Source organism: Glarea lozoyensis (genome assembly GCF_000409485.1).
Source record: "Glarea lozoyensis ATCC 20868 chromosome Unknown GLAREA14, whole genome shotgun sequence".
Taxonomy (NCBI): Eukaryota; Fungi; Ascomycota; class Leotiomycetes; order Helotiales; family Helotiaceae; genus Glarea; species Glarea lozoyensis.
This window is the reverse complement of record NW_007360988.1, coordinates 219627-238976: the sequence shown is the minus strand read 5'-3', so window position 1 is coordinate 238976 and position 19350 is coordinate 219627. Positions and strand designations below refer to the sequence as shown.

At 48.1% G+C, this 19350-nt stretch overlaps 8 protein-coding genes across 8 annotated transcripts; 4 read left to right on the top strand and 4 right to left on the bottom strand.

Annotated features, from left to right (window-relative positions):
• Window positions 1–335: 335 nt before the first annotated feature.
• GLAREA_06641 (P-loop containing nucleoside triphosphate hydrolase) lies at window positions 336–3902 on the bottom strand (the record flags this gene model as incomplete). The annotated part of the gene is made up of 10 exons (XM_008080589.1): window positions 336–763; window positions 815–892; window positions 940–982; window positions 1029–1107; window positions 1152–1187; window positions 1244–1424; window positions 1469–1649; window positions 1704–2132; window positions 2193–3689; window positions 3741–3902. 10 exons carry the CDS (start codon window positions 3900–3902, stop codon window positions 336–338), a joined length of 3114 nt encoding a protein of 1037 aa, XP_008078780.1.
• A 764-nt stretch (window positions 3903–4666) lies between these two features.
• On the top strand, window positions 4667–6421 carry GLAREA_06640 (uncharacterized protein; the record flags this gene model as incomplete). Its single annotated transcript, XM_008080588.1, has 4 exons — window positions 4667–4740; window positions 4791–5088; window positions 5138–5543; window positions 5598–6421. The coding sequence occupies 4 exons, from the start codon at window positions 4667–4669 to the stop codon at window positions 6419–6421; spliced, it is 1602 nt and encodes a 533-aa protein (XP_008078779.1).
• A 175-nt stretch (window positions 6422–6596) lies between these two features.
• Window positions 6597–7682, bottom strand: GLAREA_06639 (uncharacterized protein; the record flags this gene model as incomplete). Its single annotated transcript, XM_008080587.1, has 1 exon — window positions 6597–7682. One exon carries the CDS (start codon window positions 7680–7682, stop codon window positions 6597–6599), a length of 1086 nt encoding a protein of 361 aa, XP_008078778.1.
• A 445-nt stretch (window positions 7683–8127) lies between these two features.
• Window positions 8128–9639, top strand: GLAREA_06638 (uncharacterized protein; the record flags this gene model as incomplete). The annotated part of the gene is made up of 1 exon (XM_008080586.1): window positions 8128–9639. One exon carries the CDS (start codon window positions 8128–8130, stop codon window positions 9637–9639), a length of 1512 nt encoding a protein of 503 aa, XP_008078777.1.
• Window positions 9640–10060: 421 nt separating this feature from the next.
• Window positions 10061–11409, bottom strand: GLAREA_06637 (N-terminal nucleophile aminohydrolases (Ntn hydrolases); the record flags this gene model as incomplete). The annotated part of the gene is made up of 3 exons (XM_008080585.1): window positions 10061–10584; window positions 10637–11347; window positions 11403–11409. The coding sequence occupies 3 exons, from the start codon at window positions 11407–11409 to the stop codon at window positions 10061–10063; spliced, it is 1242 nt and encodes a 413-aa protein (XP_008078776.1).
• A 765-nt stretch (window positions 11410–12174) lies between these two features.
• Window positions 12175–15073, top strand: GLAREA_06636 (P-loop containing nucleoside triphosphate hydrolase; the record flags this gene model as incomplete). The annotated part of the gene is made up of 3 exons (XM_008080584.1): window positions 12175–12475; window positions 12526–14562; window positions 14613–15073. 3 exons carry the CDS (start codon window positions 12175–12177, stop codon window positions 15071–15073), a joined length of 2799 nt encoding a protein of 932 aa, XP_008078775.1.
• An 864-nt stretch (window positions 15074–15937) lies between these two features.
• GLAREA_06635 (uncharacterized protein) lies at window positions 15938–17414 on the bottom strand (the record flags this gene model as incomplete). Its single annotated transcript, XM_008080583.1, has 3 exons — window positions 15938–16439; window positions 16676–17155; window positions 17320–17414. The coding sequence occupies 3 exons, from the start codon at window positions 17412–17414 to the stop codon at window positions 15938–15940; spliced, it is 1077 nt and encodes a 358-aa protein (XP_008078774.1).
• Window positions 17415–18199: 785 nt separating this feature from the next.
• Window positions 18200–19336, top strand: GLAREA_06634 (alpha/beta-Hydrolase; the record flags this gene model as incomplete). Its single annotated transcript, XM_008080582.1, has 1 exon — window positions 18200–19336. The coding sequence occupies one exon, from the start codon at window positions 18200–18202 to the stop codon at window positions 19334–19336; it is 1137 nt and encodes a 378-aa protein (XP_008078773.1).
• Window positions 19337–19350: the final 14 nt, after the last annotated feature.

Sequence of the window (19350 nt, the reverse complement as noted above, 5' to 3'; positions counted from 1 at the left end):
TGTGAGGTATGGCGGAGGGATTGGACCGGACTTTTCAAAAAAAATTGCGGATGTATTCGTGGAAGCGCACCATTCCGAGGGAGATGGTTGATGGTGTGAGGGACTTGATAATTCGTTGTCGGGCTGAATGTATACCTCCTGAGATCTCGCTTAATTGTCATCCATCTGAGGCTGTCGAAATATCCAGGTCAAACTTGTCCTGGTTGATGGATGATCGAGTGCGCGACATTCTTTTCTGTCAGTTTGCATATTCGACAGTTTCTTGTTGTATTGTGATATCGACAATTCCATCAGGCCAACACAAATTTCAGCTCGCTTGCTAATCTTCAAGAACCTCATCGAATAGCATATTCCCTAGCCAACCCATCCTCACTAACACCCGCATGCATCTCCAGTAAATACTTATCAAACTTCCCCGCCACATTAATAACATGGACCAAATCCGCATAGCTCATCGGCGCCTTCTTGTACCTTGCCAGCTGTCTGGCTGTCGTAATCGCATTCCGGATATGTCTACCATTCATGTTATACGCTGCGAGCTCCTTAGTATGGGCGCGGATATCGTCGAGATCGATTTCGCCGTCGTCGAAGTTCTCAAGGCGGTTGATGAAGTTCTCCCAGACTTGCAGACGTTGCGGACGAGTGAGGTTTTCGTAGCGCAGGGAGAGTTGGATGCGGGATTTGAAGGCTTCGTCGAAGGTACCGACGCGATTGCTGGTTAGTATCAGGATGCCGTCGTAATACTCGAGTACGCGCAGGAAAACTGTATACTGGTAAGTTACCGGTAAAAATGTAAAGGATTTTGGAGACTTACCAGAAACGAGTGCATTTCGCTGCAAGTCAGACAGAGTCCGTTGTTCCAAAAACACGTCTGCTTCATCTAGAAGTACCACTATGGCGTGTTAGCTCTAGCACTTGTGCCGAGTTTGTTGTACGTACCGCATCCCCATACTTTGCCCAGATGCAACACCGTTTTCAGGTACTGTGTCAAGTCAGTCCATGGATCCCTCTGGGTACGAGCGGCTTACCTTTTCGACAGCCTCTGGATCGGTTCCAATATCGCCACACGTAACACGATAAAGCGGTTTCTCAGATAGCTCAGCAACACTGAATGGTCAGTAAACAATCTCCCGGGAAGGTGGAGGAAATACCTCTCAGCGGTTAAGGTCTTGCCAGTTCCAGGTCCACTAAAATGACAAATTCAGTAAAGCTGTCAAACACCCTGCCGAATTGAACCCCATACCCGTGTAAAAGCACAATAAGTCCATTTCCTTTATCACTGATCAAATCTGTATTTTTCTCAGCGTCAATTTGATTGGTGACCATCGCCGTGATCAAAGTTTTAGTCTCCGCATCAACGACAAGACTATCAAAAGCTTGCTTGTTCCACTTGACGTCGGAGAGGTGATCGACAGGCAAAGTTACTGCTCCCAATCAGTAAAGCCTTCATCTTCGACCCTGTACTTACACCACTTCTTCTCCTGCATATTGAAGCCCAGTACCGTCGGCGGGAGAAGCGAAAGAAAATCTCCTCCCGGTGGCTCGTCTTGAGATACGATTGAATTATCTTCAAACTGTGAGATGTTCATCGAATTCCCAGGATGCATTCTCTTGTATGTAGCAATATCCACCATGAATCTCCCGTCAAGCTAGAGGTTAAATTAGCCACATAGCAATCCATCTCCAAACACTAAGATGCTTACGCCAGAGCTCGCTTTGTTACGATTAGTGTTGGTATAATAAACATATTTCCGCTCCCGACAAGCCCAGAACATTTTCCCTCGCGCAATCAATTTGGCTTTGATACTTTCGTCTGCGTATTTCAAAGGATACACATTAAGACCGGATATGGGAAATGGTCCTACAGCAGCATCATCATACTCGACATCGATCTCGTGTTGATTCTCCTGGAAGTTTCCATCGAAATCCCAGTAAGAGTATTTAATTTGCCTGCAAGTCGGCTGCTTGTGCCTGCGTATCGAAGTGTCATCGTACCATCGATCTTCTGAGCCTCTTTTGATGGGCTTGGCTAGTTTTGATAGTTGTCTGTAAGCGACGATAAGGTCTGAACCACCTTTGGACTGACGACTTGACTTTGTCGAAGGATTGGTCACAATTAGTTGTTGGGGTATCTGAATTTCTTTCATTAGCATTCTTTGGGCACGGTCTCATGTGTCAGAGCAGTTGCTTACAAAAAGGCAATCAAGATATTTTGGTGTTATGAATCCCCTTTCTAACAAGGAATCTATTTCTTCGTATTCATTTCCATTGTGCTCGTTGGCATGCTTCATGAACATCGTGATCTGGCGCTGATCTTTTTTCTTCAAGGATTCGACAGAGTCCTTCCAGATATGACGGTCAATGTAATACCACGCATAAGGCGCTTCAAGTTTAGCTGAAGTCACGAACTCTGGGTAGCATGCTGGCACTCTGCCCGTGAGCTTGGACATTGCACGAAGAGCTACACAGAATCCTTCTGAAATGAGTTGCATGGTGTCTTTTATGAACAAGTCTTGTGGGCTGTCAATCACCCTTGCACCTTTTTTGGGGGGACTATCATTAGAAAGCGAAGATTCCCAGCTGTCACCCCACTCGTCATCATGTTTTTGGCAGCACTGGTATTCTTTGAATATCAGGAAAGAAAGGTTTCCGGTCTTCCCTTTGCTCAAATTCGATAGATCGTCTTCTGAAACCGACAGATTGCCTCTAAGATGATATTTGCTACCGCTCTTACTTTCGTCAAAGTTGGGTGAGTCGTAGTAAACATTATACTTGCTACTTTTCGCACATTCAACTCTGTGGAGAATTTCATATGTCGGGGGTGGCTTTGATGTCTTTTTCTTTGTTTTTTTATCCGTGGCTGCTTCGCCATCTTTCATCAGGCCTAGCAGCGATGATAATAAATCTCTGTCATTTGTGCCTTGACTGGCATTCAATACAGTGCAGACTTGGGATCTCCAATCAACAACCGCTTCTTCCGCGTTTCCAGCCGGTTCCGGGGGGCCTCGAGAGGTTCCAGATGAGAATGTATTTTGCCTTAACATGCTCCGGGGAACAGAGATATTTGGTTCATCCTTGAGTTCCAATGAACCAGACCTGCTTCTAATAAGGCTCCTGCCTTCGCCATCGTCAGGGTAACCTGCGTAACTCAGTGCAGAGTCACTGTCCGAGTAATAATGTCGACTCCTCGGATCTTGATGAGAGAATTTAACGTTTTTGGGCATGTTGTTCTGGCTGTTGGTCAGAGTGACTTTGCTGATAGTTTCATGTGAAATAGGGAGTTGTGGTCCTGACTCGTCTCTCCTCGGGGATGTCGGCGGCGAAATATACGTTAGTGTAGACGATCGTCTCGAGGCTTTGTTTCTTTCAATTTCTGCCGAAACAGTGTGAGAAGGTTGCTGATGCACCTTTTCAAGCTCTCGACGTTCCGTGTCAGTTTTGCGATCCAACCACTTCGGCGGATCGTCTTTCCACAATGGAGGGTCTGGAACAGCGGGTAAAGGTCCGGTAAATCCGTAATTTGGTTTCTTCTCCCAGCCTTTTCCTCGCCCCGTGTCGTCTTCGTCACTCTCTGGTTCTTGAGATGGTCCCGGCCGGTGCGGCGACGATGAATCTGTTTTATTTTCTGTTTTCTGGTGACTGAAATTTCGGTTGAAACCACCTTCAGAGGAGGGGTCTCCAATAAGATTCTAGAATCCCGCGTCAACACCAGCTACTGTAGGAATTAACATTCTGCGTACCTTGCGATTGTCTGTGTTAGCTATCTCTGTCAGACCTTGTGCTATGATACCATCTAAAACCTTCGTTTGGTCTTCCGAGATGGTTGAGTGAAGAGCTTCTCCTACTTTACGGTCCAAGTAAGATAAGACTAGAAGGTCAAGATGTGTGATGTTCTCTGTCATTGACGGAGCGCCAGACGTCTCTTGTTGGCTAAACTGGTCTCCAATGTGACCAGGCGCCAGATATGTGTTCGGTCCGCAAGTCTTCAAGCTGAGATAAATGCTCTAGGCGCGACATGGATTTTATAACATTCCGGGGCGACTGATTTGTGTTGCGGAAGTTCTGATGGAACGAGGCACCAGTGAGGCTGAGGTTCAAGACTGCCCAGGTGTAGTTCTGCATTCTCATTCGATAATTAGTCCGAGCTGCAGGTGTGCGCACCTTGCGCATTTGTCACCAATACAGATACCTTGCCGCCGCCACCATCCAAAACCTTGTACGCGGACTCGAGAACATGGTTCATTCACGAATTTAAAAGCCCTCCGATTGTCATCGAGCCTGGAGGGAAAGAGGTGACAATGCGGTGATTTGAACAATCAACTCACAGGAAATGCTAAAAACAAGTAGGTTTCAACAATTGTTGCTAGAGTTCACGCGCTCACAAAGCGCAAGGCAGATTTTCTTTCTCAGGCTCACCCGTGCACCTGTTTCGGCGTTTGGAGACCACAGGCAAGCCGTTCTCGTTTGTGGCTGTGTGTATCAACACCGCGAGATGTAGTAGCCGACAGGATTAAAATCGAGCAACCATCTGCTACTACTTGCAATCACAAAGAAAACACTTCATAATTTGCTTGAACCTTCACGGGTACTGAGCAATTATTGACTGGAAGCAATAGTCCCTATCGCATATGCAGTGCCGCTCGCTCCTCCGGTGCAGCTCCAGATCATGGCAGGGGCTACTTCATCGAAACCAGCAAGCCTTGCTAGTAAATGGTACGAGGGGAATAACTCAACACAAAGGTGTGTGTGCCTCTGACGTGTATGGACCCTCCTAATCACACCCAATGAAGCGCGGAAGACATCGCAAATGAAGCTTTCATAAAAGCCACAAAGCTTTTCGACGAGAAGTTCAGCGATGGCAAGAATAAAAAATGGCAGAGCAAAGCGCACTCCATGGAAGACGTCCTCAAAACCGTGAATGCTGGAAAACGCAAGTATGATATGCGAACAAAACACATGGACGCCCGAAGATGGCTCCGCAAATTATCCCGAGGCATCTTGTACTATGCATCGATTCTTGATGTCATCGCACAGCATCATCCGGAGTATGTCTCGTTGGCTTGGGGAGCTATGAAGTTCACTTTGGTAGTAAGTGATTTTTGTCTTGCGTTGGTGCGTTGATTGAACATTTTCCCAGGGCATCATAAACCACGAGCACCTGGTAGTCGAGCTGTCAAAAGCCCTATGCACCGTCGCGGATGTTTTGCCAAATGCAGAATTGAAGAATTTACTCTATCCAACAGAGCAAATGAAGCATGCAGTCGCCGTGCTCTATACGCAGATTTTGGAATTGCTTGAGCGTGCAGCTCAATGGTATAAGGCCGGGAAAATCCGACACTTCATCGGGTCCATCACCAAACCGTGGGTATTGCAGTTTAGTGACATTGTCGAAGAGATATCAATCGCCGCGAGGAGGGTTGACCAGCTCGCCATCAGCGCGAGCATGGCTGAGCAGCGTGATATGAACCTACAACAACAAGAAATGCGCTTAGAACAGAAGCTGACGTATGAAGCGGTTTTGGAAGTGAAGAGAATCACAAAGGGTAATAATATTACCGAACCAGTACAGGAGTTTTCAAACTGACCAAACGTGATAGAATATCAGAAACTGAACATGGCGGGTGCTCTTGATACAAACAGGAGAGTTTGTGAAATCCAATTCTCTCAAATCATGACGTTTATGGAGGTGACATCCATGCCCACTCCCCACGATGCACGAACACGCCTACAAGCAACGCGCAAGATACGAAGACGAGTGAAAAGGTTGACCACGTTGAGACAGCCGATTTGGAGCTCTCCAGCTTTGCAAGATTGGGCTGACGCCAAAGAGTCTGCAGTAATAAATATCTGTGGCTCGTATGCAACTAAAACACCAGCAAGAGACTTTGCAATTGACGCAATTGATTTCATCGAAGAGTCCCAAGTGCCCATGATATGGGCACTCAATGTCGATGGCCAGCAAGATGCCACCGTGTCTTTAACAGAAGTATTGAAGCATCTGATACTTCAGGTGTTGCGAATAAACCATACAATGTTGACCGAGAAGTCCCTGGCTCTGAATGCCGCACAATTTCAAAGTGCTACAACCCTGGCCGATTGGATCAAGATCTTCGCTGCCGTCCTCCGCGGCATTCCTCATGCATATATTGTTATCGATGCCGAGGTTACCAGAGATCAGTATGAAGCACAATGGCCGCAAGTATTTGAACTATTGTTTGATGAACTCAAGAAGCAGAGGATTGAGTCGGTGGTGAAGTGTGCTGTTGTGTGGTACATACAACAGCCGTATGAGCCAGGGACAAGGAGTATTAAGCTGTATTCCGCGGCGCCTTCTGCAAAACGGATGCCCACGGGGAGGAGTAGAGGTGGCCCACAGCATAGAAAGTTGAATCTGCGGCCTCAGACGAAAGCTAGAAGATGAATAGGTCTTGTCAAGAACTAATGACGACGAGTCAGAGACTCACTGACAGAACACGTGTAAACCATATAACACGGTTCATCGTGTTTAGTCAGTGGTAGCGAATGCCGAAATGGAAGGCCTGAAAAAATTTCTGATTACGATTGTTATTGCTTTGCTTTGGTATCCTTCCGAGTTATCAATCTCCACTGATCTTCGCGTGCCTGAAGTATTTCATGCCGACCCAAGCGACAACTACCCACACCCATGCCATGACTGTTGTCAGAATCATCAGAGCAGGATAGTAGCCAACGATCGGAAGAGTGACGTCGTCCTCAAGTTCTGGGGGAGCGTAAGGCGTCTCTCCAACATCCCAAGCCCAACTCCAGACACCAAGACAAGAACCCATACCGGTAACAAAAACAATCCAGGTCACGATCAAGATGATCCAGCCCCACCATTCGGTTTCGGAATAGTCCCAGTCGGTGTCAGGAACCGGAAGGGGACTCACTGCAAGGCCAGGAATCGACAATGGAGACTTTGGTTTCTGACCAGAGCGTCTTCGGGTTAGTGAGCCAGATCCCGGTGGAAAATACGAGTCGGATCCCGATGAGTTTGGAGGAAGACCTCTGGCAGCTGGAAGACTGTGGGTTGGAATAGAGAGGATGTCGTCCTCATCAGTAGTTGATGTGTAAGTCAAGGTTGGACTGGTTGTCAGGGCGTGGTCGTCGTTGCCCATTGGAAGTGTTTTGATAGGAGATAGCAGAGGCGTGACCCTGCTGGCATAGCCGTCCATTGACGGGCGTGGCGTGGTGTCGAGACCAAGCCCAAAGGTACCAACCTGAGGTGGCTCGTCTGGTGAAGTAGGACTTGTTGACATGTCGCCGCCGTATAAATTATGGTCCGTCTCGAGATCCAGAGTTCTGATATCTTTTCTTTCTCGTTGAGCACCTCTGCCAAGGAGCGCCGCCTTCCTCAGTGAGCCTTTTCGTCTTCTGGTTTTTTGTTGCTGCACAGCTACTGCCATTGCTCGATTGGACTTTTTGGCAGAAGTTTTGTCATCTCCAGTCGTGAATTCAGGGCTCAGAGGCCCATTGTCCACTGGTGAGTGATGTTCGTCACTGGTAGATCTCAGAAATGATAGTTTTGACAACAAGCCCCCAGACAAGCTACGTTTGTGAGGAGGGGTTGAATTTCCGGAAGTAGACTTCAGCTCTTCTCTAGAGCCAGAGGAATTACTGTCGCCGGCAGTATTGGCATCACTGGGACGGCGGAAGCTGTCCATCTAGATAAAAATGCGGCCGTAGTTCAATCTTTAATAGTGCTCTGATCCACGTGTCCGAGGAGTGTGTAGGAATGTGTGATTCAGGATGATGCGACTACCGAGAAATTGATGAGGACGTATTAAGGACTTAATTCGCAACGTGCAACTTCTACGGAACAGGGAGGATGAAGAAATGTCGTTGAAGTTTGTGAAAGCGTGAAGGAAGAAGTTCGAGAAGAGCCAAAATAAAGTTGTACCTGCGCATCGCTTGATCGGGAAGACTGCAGACAATCGATCATCCACGCCAAGGCTCCAGGGGTACAACCGCCGTCAAGGTGTTCCCAAGAAATCCTGACATTTGACGACACCATCGCTTTGTCTTGCGCCAGAGTGTTCAACTCCTTACACTCATTTTCGAACCTTCTCCATACCTCTCATGCTCTCCACGAATCGATAGTCCGCGACAATGGCTTCAAGCCTGCCAATTCCCGCTCCTCCTCGGACGCCCACCCCGCCAACGCCCATACCAGAGGAGCCAGCTGGATTGGGCATTGGGCCAGCAGGGCAGACGGTGCAATCTACCATCTCCTGGGATCCCAATACCTTGTCCCCAAATGCAGACACCTTTTCACAACGGTTTGGCTCAATGGCCTCGCCGATGAACAGCAGCATTGGTTCTGCGAGTCCAGCGACGCCAGCCTTTGATACCTTTGACACCTACGACAACAATGGCACAACGAGACCTCCGTCAGCTGGAGCAAGAAATCCGTTCAACTTCCAGACGCAGATCATCAGCGACACTCCTGCAGTCGCAAAATCAGTAGGGCAATCACAGCGCGCAGCAAAAGGCGGTCCGCCTCGAAGAATCTATGCTAACAGACGCAAAAAGAACATAGGCCAGCGCAGAGGTCACAGATACAAGCACAGCAGTGTCTCTGCCCAGCACCAAATCTTCCTCGAACCCCCTCCCCGAGCACCTCTAGCACTTCCCGCCTCCCTCCCCATCCCTACGTTCAAAGAAGCATGGCATAGCATGTCGAAAGAGCAGACCACGCGAATAGTTTGGTGTGGCTGCCACGCCTTAGTATCAGCATATGTGCTCTACTCCTCCGCCGGATCTCTGGCCCTCACAGCACTCTCCCACCTCATCTTCTTCGACGCCATCTCGGCCACCATCTGCGTAGTCGTCGACGTATTCTGCAACTTCGAAGTCTGGAAACGGTCGTCCATCCGTCACCCCTTCGGCCTGCAGCGCGCAGAAGTCCTAGCCGGCTTCGCCATGTCCGTCTTCCTCCTCTTCATGTCCTTCGACCTCATATCCCACAACCTCAAACACGTCCTCGAATCCATGGGCCACCACGAACCGCACCACCCACACGAACACCGGCGCATCTCCCCAGGGAGCATCGACTCCGCGGCCCTCCTCTCCATCCTCGCAACGCTAATCTCAGCCATTGGTCTCAAAAACCACGCTCGCATAGGCTACGCCATGCGCTTCGCATACATTTCCTCCCTCCCCTCCATCCTCTCCAACCCCTCACACTTCCTCACCCTCTCCTGCAGCGCCATCATGTTCCTCCTGCCCTTACTCAGCATCAAAATGTACATCTGGCTTGACCGTCTCCTATGCACCGTCATCGCGGCATCCATGCTCTTCCTCGGCATCCGTCTCGCCATGACGCAGGGGCTCATGCTACTCATGTCCCACAACGACGATGGCGTGAAAGACGTGATAAGAGAGATTGCGAGGGAGCCGATGATCAGCAGTATCCAGGAAGCGCGGTTCTGGCAGGTGCATTTCGGGCTTTGCATGGCGAATATCAAAGTCGTAGTACGCGGTGATGATAGCCAGGTGTTGAAATTGAGGGATCGGATTACGGTGTTAGTGCGGAATAGACTTGGGGGTGGATATGGTAGGGGTGGAGGCGTGAAGTGGGAGGTTACGGTGCAGTGTACACAGGAGAAGGGACGGTTTTAGTATGGGTATATATTGGCGTTATGGGTAGGTATGAGGGTTACAGCGAGAGCATTTTGCAGAGCTACATGGGCTGGCTATACTTTGGGCGTTTGAAATTTTGGGGGTTCTGATACCAGATTATGTGGATGGCTGTTGTAAAATAGCGTGAGGGTTATAAGTGTAAAATTTTGGAGGTCTTATAGATTCATCCTATACTATACTAATCTTACACACTATATCTCTATCACATTGATTAACTCCTCCGATTCCATTTTAAACACCCCAATTTCAAATCCGACGCCTCAAACTCACCCGCTTGCTATTCTGAACCCAATTTTTGGCAATCACGCTTCATCCTTCTTGTCGCCAACCTACCTTTTCTCATATACCTTATTGCAGGAAAACCTACCTTTTCTCATATACCTTATTGCAGGAAATGACATCACGTCAGTTCCGGAAAATACTGCGCAATCTTCAACGGATCACCATAAGCCGTCGCCCGCTCCTCCTCCACCCTCTCCACCACCTCCTCTCTCTCCTCCGTAACCCTCTTCCTACCAACATTACTCGGCGCGAAGCGCTCCTGCGATCTTAGCGCCTGCAATGCCGTAATCTGTCTAATATCACTCTCATGTCTCAGCGGCGAGATTTCTCTCGCCGGCGTCAAAGCCGGGGAGATTGGATCCAAGAGCGTGGATGCCGCGCTGTTATGCGGATTTGACTTGGATGCGGGGATGATGGTGGATTTGTTGAGGGATAGGGTGAGAGGGGCGGGGTTACCGGAGGGGGAGACGGGGTTATTTGGATTTCCCTTTTCGTTTGTGATGAGGCCTTTGTCGTGGACGAATTTGGAGGAGCGGCGGTGGTAGGGGTTGTGGTTGTAGTATTCGTCGATGATGGGGTGGACCATGACGGTTTGTTTGTGGATTGTTAGGGTGGAGTTTGTGGGGACTGTTACCCAGGATTCTATTAAACATCAGTGAGTGGTACATGGAATGTGTGGAAATGTATCCTATACCTCGCTCGAAGGTCAGGGGTTCGCTAGCTACCAGTACGATATCTGCTCCCTTGTCTCGACGATCCATTTGGTATTCTCCTTTGCTACTCTTGTCTTCCCAAGTCGTACCCGATGAGTAGTACAGACTTGCTGCTTCATCTGTTCTGCTACTGACGTATCGGGTACACACCACGCTATGCCCATCACTAATAGCAAAATTAAGCAGACTTCGGGTGTCGACATTCTCGCTCTCCACAATATCCTCTGGTATATCCGCAATAAAGTCGTTGATCTGTTTGATTGTTTCCAACATTGCTTTTCGTAGAATTGTTGGCCCGAATCCAGCTGGTGGAGGAGCACTGGGATTCTGGCCCATTCTCTCCAGAGTATCAAGGTACAGTGCAAACGCCCATTCGCTGTCAGTACCACCATGGACACCCAGGTACCATTTATCTGCCAGTCTCTCCCCGAGACGTCGTTTGATATATTTCCAACCACCTAATCCTCCATTGTGCATCCACATTAAGCTTCCATGATTGAATGGGTGACAGTTATCGTCGCTCAGCGAGCCTTCGGTAGTAGCTCTGACGTGGGCAAATATCAACGGTGAAGCTGTCTTGGAGGCAATTCGTTGAAGGTTGATACAATTCCACGCGGGTGTAGTAGACGTAAAGATGCAAGGCTCAGGTCCAAGTTTAGGATCGGTATAATATCCAATGCCAAATCCGTCACCTGTAAAAGCCAAAGTTATTAGTACTTAGGTAGTGTGTTATGCTCGTGGAGAAACTTGCCATTATGCGGCCTTCTCATGTCCAGACGAAGCCTGGAATCGAAAGATTGCGTGAGAATAGAGTGAGTAGGATCAAGAATCAGTTTCGAGAGTAGAATCTCATCAGACCCTTTGTACACCTGTTTGCAACGTCAGACGCATCCCCAATTCAGCTCATTCAAACTCACCAGGAATCGACACATGGTCGCGATGTGATTGATGGTGAACCAACCTGTCCCGAGGAGAAAAGTATTTTGTCGCCTCCGGGGATACTTCTATTTTTGGTGTTTGCTGTCGCTGGAACAAAGAGGTGCTTTTGTTGACTCAGATATCGGCTCCAGGGGAGCGAGGCTGAAGACAATGTAATGAACTATTGCGCCATCGACGGAAGGTAAGAGCTGCTTAATCTCCTTTATATTACACGTGAAACTGTAGTTGACTATTCGAAAGTAGATTAAAAGATCTCTGGAGGTTTACGGTTATTAATATGAAAGAAATGAGATTGTAAATTTAGTATATAAAAGCTTTCTTGTGGTTATGTTGTCGTCCTCAAGGCTGCGGAAGTGGATGATTTTCAGGGCCAGTCCCCAGCGACCCGCTTTAAAGCGGGGCTGACAGACCTCAGTGCGCCACAACATGCAATTCACACTAGCCACAGATCGTGCATGATTGAATTGTTCCTTGGTGTTGAGATACTCGAATGCACCGCCAGCAGTTTCCTTCCTCCTCTGTGTTTGATTCATGAATATCAAAGATCCAACCAAACTCTTGACTTCCTCGGCTGGCTATCATGAGTGCGAGGCTCTTGTCAGCTAGGCTCAAGCCGTTGGCCCAGAAAGTAAACATCTCAGCGGCGCGTCATATCCATCACACCTCAGCCGGCGGACTTTTACGATCGAATACAGCTGTACGAGTAGCACGACGCAAGATATGGCCAGCAGGATATACTCAGTTCTCTAATGCGGTAGTCGTTCGAAATGCGTCCTTTGCTAGAATACTACCGAAGCTCTTTCTGAAACTTGCACGAATACCAGCTTTGTTTGCAGGAGCTACTATTACTGGACTTGCATATGTGCAGTACCAGGCCACACGTATGTTCATTATTGCCTGCCTTTATACTCAGATGTTGACCATTTTACAGAGGCCGGAAATTATGCATTGGATGTGTTTGGCAGGACAAAGGATACAGTAACTGGAGTCGCTGGGGGGTTATTTGGAGGGGCAAAAGATATCGCAGATCAGACATGGAAGGGGTGGGAGAACACAAAAGAGCAGGTGGAATTGCCAGATTGGATGCAGAAGATATTACGAATTCACGAGGACATTGGCAATGGGAATCAAGGAGGAAGCCAGGGAGGTCCAGGTGGGGAGCCCCCAAAACAAGCGAGGATGGGAGCTGCTGCTGCTGCTGGAGGAACGGCTGCTGCCTATGGTTATGATCAATCGGAAGAGGAAGACCCAAGATCTGGGGAGGAGGTAGCGCGGGACGACCAAATGATGGTGTTGACGAAGAAAATGATTGAGATCCGAAGTATACTACAGACAGTGGGCCAGACGAATGCGCTCAACCTACCATCAATTGTTGTTATTGGGTCACAGTCTTCAGGAAAGAGTTCTGTTCTGGAGGCAATCGTTGGGCATGAGTTTCTACCGAAAGGATCGAACATGGTTACCAGGAGGCCAATCGAGTTGACTCTCGTCAATACACCGGATGCTCACGCCGAATACGGAGAATTCCCAGCTCTAGGACTTGGAAAGATTACCGATTTTTCGCATATTCAGAGAACTTTGACGGAACTCAATCTGGCAGTACCTGATTCAGAATGTGTCTCTGACGACCCAATCCAACTTACGATATCATCGCCAAACGTCCCGGATTTATCTTTAATAGATTTGCCTGGGTACATCCAAGTAGTTGGACACGACCAACCTGCGGAGCTGAAACAGAAGATTGCTGATTTGTGTGACAAATACATTCAACCCCCAAACGTTATTCTAGCTATCTCAGCGGCAGACGTTGATCTGGCCAACTCTACTGCACTTAGAGCCAGTAGAAGGGTTGACCCTCGAGGTGAGAGAACTATTGGCGTTGTAACAAAGATGGATCTAGTTGATGCCACTAGAGGTGCAGCAATCTTGTCGGATCGAAAATACCCTCTTCGCCTTGGATATGTTGGTGTAGTCTCTCGAGTACCACAATCCAGCTCAAGTCTTTTCAGAAAGGGCAGCGACAACATCGCTTCTGCCATTACCAAAAATGAGAATGCTTTCTTTTCAGCACACCCTCTTGAATTTGGTCCCGAACGCGGATTGGCAGTCGGAACCACTACTCTTCGTAAGAAGCTGATGCAGGTTTTGGAGCAGACCATGGCCGCTAGTCTGGCCAGCACTAGAGACGCAATTCATCAAGAGCTCGAAGAGGCCACCTACGAATTCAAGGTCCAATACAACGACCGACCACTTTCAGCAGAATCATATCTTGCGGAAAGTCTTGATGGATTCAAGCATTCATTCAAGGAGTTCACGGAAACATTCGGTCGTCCTCAAGTCCGTGAAATGCTGAAAGAGGAACTAGACCAACGTGTTTTGGATCTACTAGCAGCGAAATACTGGAATAAACCAATTTTGAACCTGGCGCAAGCACCAATGGAGCCAGACGCGCTTGCTGATCTGCCGAAAGCCGATCCAGAATCACTATACTGGAACAGAAAACTTGATGCTTCAACCTCTGCCCTGACAAAGCTGGGTATTGGTCGTTTAGCCACGACCGTCGTCGCAAATGCAATTCAAGCAAATATTGACCGCCTGATTAGTCAAAGCACATTTGCCTCACATCCATTCGCTCGACAAGCCATCACCGAGGCCGCCTCTGGGATTCTCAACGAGCGCTTCTATAGTACCAGTGATCAAGTTGAGAACTGTATCAAGCCTTACAAATTCGAGATCGATGTTGAAGACGGAGAGTGGGCACGAGGAAGAGAACACTCCGCCGGTGTGCTCAAGAATGAGCTAAGAGCCGTTGAAGACGCAGTCAAAGATGTGGAAAAACTTGTCGGCGGAAAGAGAAAACTTAAAGATGTGATGAGCTTCGTAGAAAAAGCCCGAAGAGGAGAAGTCGTAGTCGGCGATGACGGCGCCACCGGCGCTGGAGGTTTCAGCTCTGATCTCCTTAACAGAGGTAAGTCAACCCTCATCTCTATTCATATATATATACTAATAGCAATGCAGGCAAAGAAGCACTCTTCCTAACCACCCGCGCTTCCCTCCTCAAACTCCGTCTCTCCGCCCTCAAATCCCCCCAATGTGCCTCAAAAACAAATAAATACCACTGTCCCGAGATCTTCCTCGACGTCGTCTCCACCAAACTCGTTTCCACCGCGGTCTTGTTCCTGAACGTCGAACTCTTGTCTGAATTCGTCTATCAGTTCCCACGCGAGCTGGATGCGAGGTTAGGAAGGGGACTGAGCAAAGAGGAAGTAGAACGCTTTGCGCGCGAGGATCCGAGGGTGCGCGCGCATTTGGATGTCATTCGCCGGAAAGAATTGCTTGAGTTGGTATTGGAGAAGATGGAGGGAGTGCGGGATTTGGAGAGGAGGGAGGGGGAGAGGGAACGGGAGAGGTTGAAGAAGAGTAGAAGGAGGGAAGGGGAGGGGGAAGATAAAGGACGATGGGGGTTTTTGAAACGGTAGTGTGGAAGTGAGCGACCGTTTGTCGTTGAGAGGAGAAAAGAAGAGGAGATGGGAGTGTAACGAGATAGCGGCGTATGGATTTGTCTTTTCGGATTGGTGTTAGAGCGTCTTTTTTAGTTAAATTCCCCGCTATAGTTTTTTGGGTGTGAAATTGTATAGGTACCTCAACTCATTCTTGTTGTCTTTTTTATGCGTTTGCTGGGATTGTGAGATTATCTTGATGAGATATCATCGATTTTTATTTTAAGATATTGCTGCCTTCGAACGTTCATATATACTCACTTATTCATAAGAGTTTCTCTCAGGTTATGATGGGGAGGTTTGAGGACAAAGATTCGAGATCTCTCACGAGTGCTAAAGAATAATCACGGAATATTTATTGTATTACTTTGTTGTACCCTCTGCTCTTCTAAGTTCACAAAATAGCAGGTTAGAAAGCTGTAATTTTTCATATCTCTAGTTGTTAAAAGATATCAAGTAATATGTATTTGGCGGGATTAATAATGTCGGGCGAAAACTGTTGTATTGGAGATGAGGATTGATCATGGAAAGGGTTGGGTGTATGGGAATAGTAATGAAGTGGTTGGGAAAGAGGTAAGAAGTTCTGTACTATAAATGCTAAGGGTGGGAGGGTGATTAAGTTAAATGCCATTTAAGGTGGTGATGAAGGAAAACTTGTAGTAGAGATATAAATTGTATGGAAAGCTTACTAATGGCATTTAACACTACAAGATTTATAAACCAAGATCTGTAGTAAAAACAAAAACACTATATTATTACATGCCATTAGCCATGATCATAACTTTGTAATTCATCACATCAAATAGGCGTAAAGCACATTGCTTCCTCCCTTGTAATCTTTTCTCACCCTCTCTCCTCCCACACCCCGTCTAAATCCGCAACAAAAGCATCCGCAACCACAAAACTCCTCTTCGAAATATCCCCCAACATCCTTAGTATCTTGGATCTCTGCCCAATGGTCTTCGCTCTCGCACCAGCCACCCTCAATGGGAAAAAGAACAAAATCCCCACAAGCCGCGTTGTCCTCAGCGCAAGCTCCGCGTTTGAGAGAATAGCGTTTACATGGTTCTGAATCTGGGAGGGGCAGAGTGTGGGAGAGGCACTGTGGTTGAATTGAGTTCTGTATTCGAAGATTCCTGAGAGGTAGATTGAGATGGAGTGGTAGTATGTTGATGCTAGTATTATCCAGGGATCTTGCTTCGAAATTGGATCTTTTTCGATGTCGGCTTGGAAATTTAGATGCCATGCCTCTAGTGAGGTACGAATAAGGAGCCCTTCAGCTGCAAGTTCGACAAGCTCTATCTTCTTAGGGAGACTAGCAGTGGGATCGATCACATTCCAGACCCTGTTTCCGTTAGCATCTCACTGATTCAAGCGAACTGCATCAAAAATCACCGTATCGCCAACCCAGAACACCCAACCATCAAGTCAAAAAGCCTCTCCTTCGGATGCCCCTCCCCAGCCATCTCCCCCTCCCACATCCTACTCATGATATCTCTCCAACCATCCTCCCCCAAAAAGCTCGCCTCCGAATAAATAAGCGACCGACAAATCTCAAACGGCCGAAAAGTAAGAAAGAACGACCGACCGCGTCCCTCTAGATGAGCTCCGGGTCCTCGGGCTTTAAGAATTTGAGATGTACCATGGAGGATATGCTTTACCCATCCTTCGCCAGAGATATCGCACATGAGCTCGAAGATGCCCAGGAAAAAGGTCGTCCAGAGCGCTGCGTCGTTTTGTGTTAGCTTGGTGAGCTGGAGATCGGTTCGGAAGCTGCTGATGGATTTCTGATAGGAGGTCAAAGCTGCTGTCGTCGCTGATTTCCGGGCTGCTGGTGAGCTGAGCGGGTTTTTGCTCATGTCGAGAGCGCCTACGGCTAGTAAGACGTAGTATAGACTTGGTGAGATTTGGAAATTGCTGATGATGGCGTCAAGGTCTAGTGAGCCGCTAGCGAAATCATTGCGGATTAGGTACTCGGTGAAGAAATGTGAGATGAAGTTCTGGGATACGTCTTGTGTTATCTGATTTGGGATTTTTGAGTCGGTTCGCTTAGTATGAGAGCTGTGAAGATTACTCGAAAGGGGAGTCGAGAAGATTACCCCGGCTTGTGGTTTTGCTGGAGGTGGAATACATGTAATGCCTTTCTTGGTACAGTACAGACACGGTGGCTCGCCTCCACACTAGAAATTTTAATATTGAGCGGGGCGGTAGGTAGAGAGACATACCTTAATACGACGCCGGCTACATGCTTGACATCGTGTCCGGATCGTTCGTCGGTCAAGGGGTCCCAATACCATCTCTGTGAGTGGTGGTTTGACATCAGACGGTAGCTTTTGCAAGCAATAACTTGAGACGATGACGACGACCGTATTGCGTTCTATAGTTTCCAGATCTGGCACGCTGCGGAGAGAACTCGTCAGGTTTTACGATCTATCTATAGCTAGAATAGCTTAACAAGCACAACCTTGATAAATCTGAGATTAACAAAGTAACAACAAAATAGACCTCTCTATTTTTTTCTTAGTAATCCTTTCCGACTTTCTCAAGAATGTCGGTGCTAGATTCACATCGAGATTTTTTTTTTCGCATAATACGTTTTTGCAAAATACGACGACTCTTTCCACCACGAGGAGGATAACGCAGATGGAATTTTGAAAAGGGGGACTCGCTAAGACTAAAGCAAAGACCGAGCTTTTCTAGATTAGGAAACAATTGAACGCACCCACGTGATCTTGACCCAACCACAACGACTTAAGATTTCATGACACAACTTTACATACTTGTCGTCGGGAGCAATTTGAGGCTGACTTGTCTTTGCTATGAGATAAGTACCGCACTAGTCTGTAAAAGGCACCAATTGAGCGCTGTCAAGCTGTTGAGCGTCACAGGCAGAGATTTTCAAGTATTGAAAGACCACTTCATGGCTATTTTGTTAGATACGATGGATCTGCTGTGGAGACGTTCTCAGCTGTCAGTCACTAATACTCAGGTAATGGAGGTATAAAGCCCCCCATCGATTCCTTATATTGACCTCTCATCACTCATCACTCATCATTCATCTCATTCCCACCACCACACTCTCATTCCCTCTCCTCCTTCGACAAAATGCCCAGTACCTCCATCATCCTCCTAGCTTTCAGCCTATCCATAACCCTCCAACCCATAACCGCAATCTCATTCCCTCCCCCCACCGGTCCCTATAACACCTCCCTCCTCACCACCTCCCTCATCGACCACCACCGTCTCGACCCCTTCGCACCGACCAACACATCTCGCACCCTCATGCTCTCCATCTTCAACCCCATAACCCCCTCCACCTGCTCCCCCATCCACTCAACCTACATGAACCCCGCAACCGCCTCATTCGAAGACCCCCGCCTAACCGCCTTCGGTCTCCCAGACAACCTCTTCGAAACCCTCACCCTCCGCACCTGCAAGCCTAATCCTCAAACCCGCCGCGCTACCGAATTTCCCGTGGTGCTTTTCTCCCCAGCGGCCGGAACCACACGACTCTTCTACAGCGCGATGGCCCAACAAGTCGCCAGCGCCGGGTATCGGGTTATCATGCTCGATCATCCGTATGATGTAGATATCGTGACGTTCCCTGATAACTCTACTATTCTCGGTCTCGATTTCATAGACGATCAAACTCCTCTGTTAGTCGAAATCCGCGCGAAAGACATGTCGTTCGTGCTGGACCAACTCTCGCAGGCGAGTGTGGCTAAGAAACTATTTCCGGGGACGACGTGTGGGATTAACGTGTCTAAGGCTGGTGTGTTCGGACATTCGTTAGGCGGAGCTGCGGCTGCGGAAGCGATGTTGTTTGACAAGAGATTTGCGGGAGGGGTAAACTTGGATGGTTCGATGTTTGGGGACGTGGTGAAGAAAGGACTTAAACGACCGTTCATGCTGTTCGCACATGCCGGGAAGAATATTACTACCGACCCCACGTGGGAGGCGATATGGCCGAAACTGACGGGTTGGAAACGAGAACTCATGCTGGCTGAAAGTGTGCATTATACTTTCTCCGATTTGTTGGATGTTTTGAAGGTTCTTGGGTTTGGAGGGATGCTACCGAGTGAGGCGGTGGAGATTGTGGGATCGATTGATGGTGGGAGAGGACTTGAGGTTGTTACTGCTTATGTTACAGCGTTCTTTGATTTTGTTCTGAAGGGGAAAGATGCAGGGATTTTGAAGAGACCGAGTACAGCGTTCCCTGAAGTTACTTTTGGGTTATCTTGATCGCTGAGAGTCCC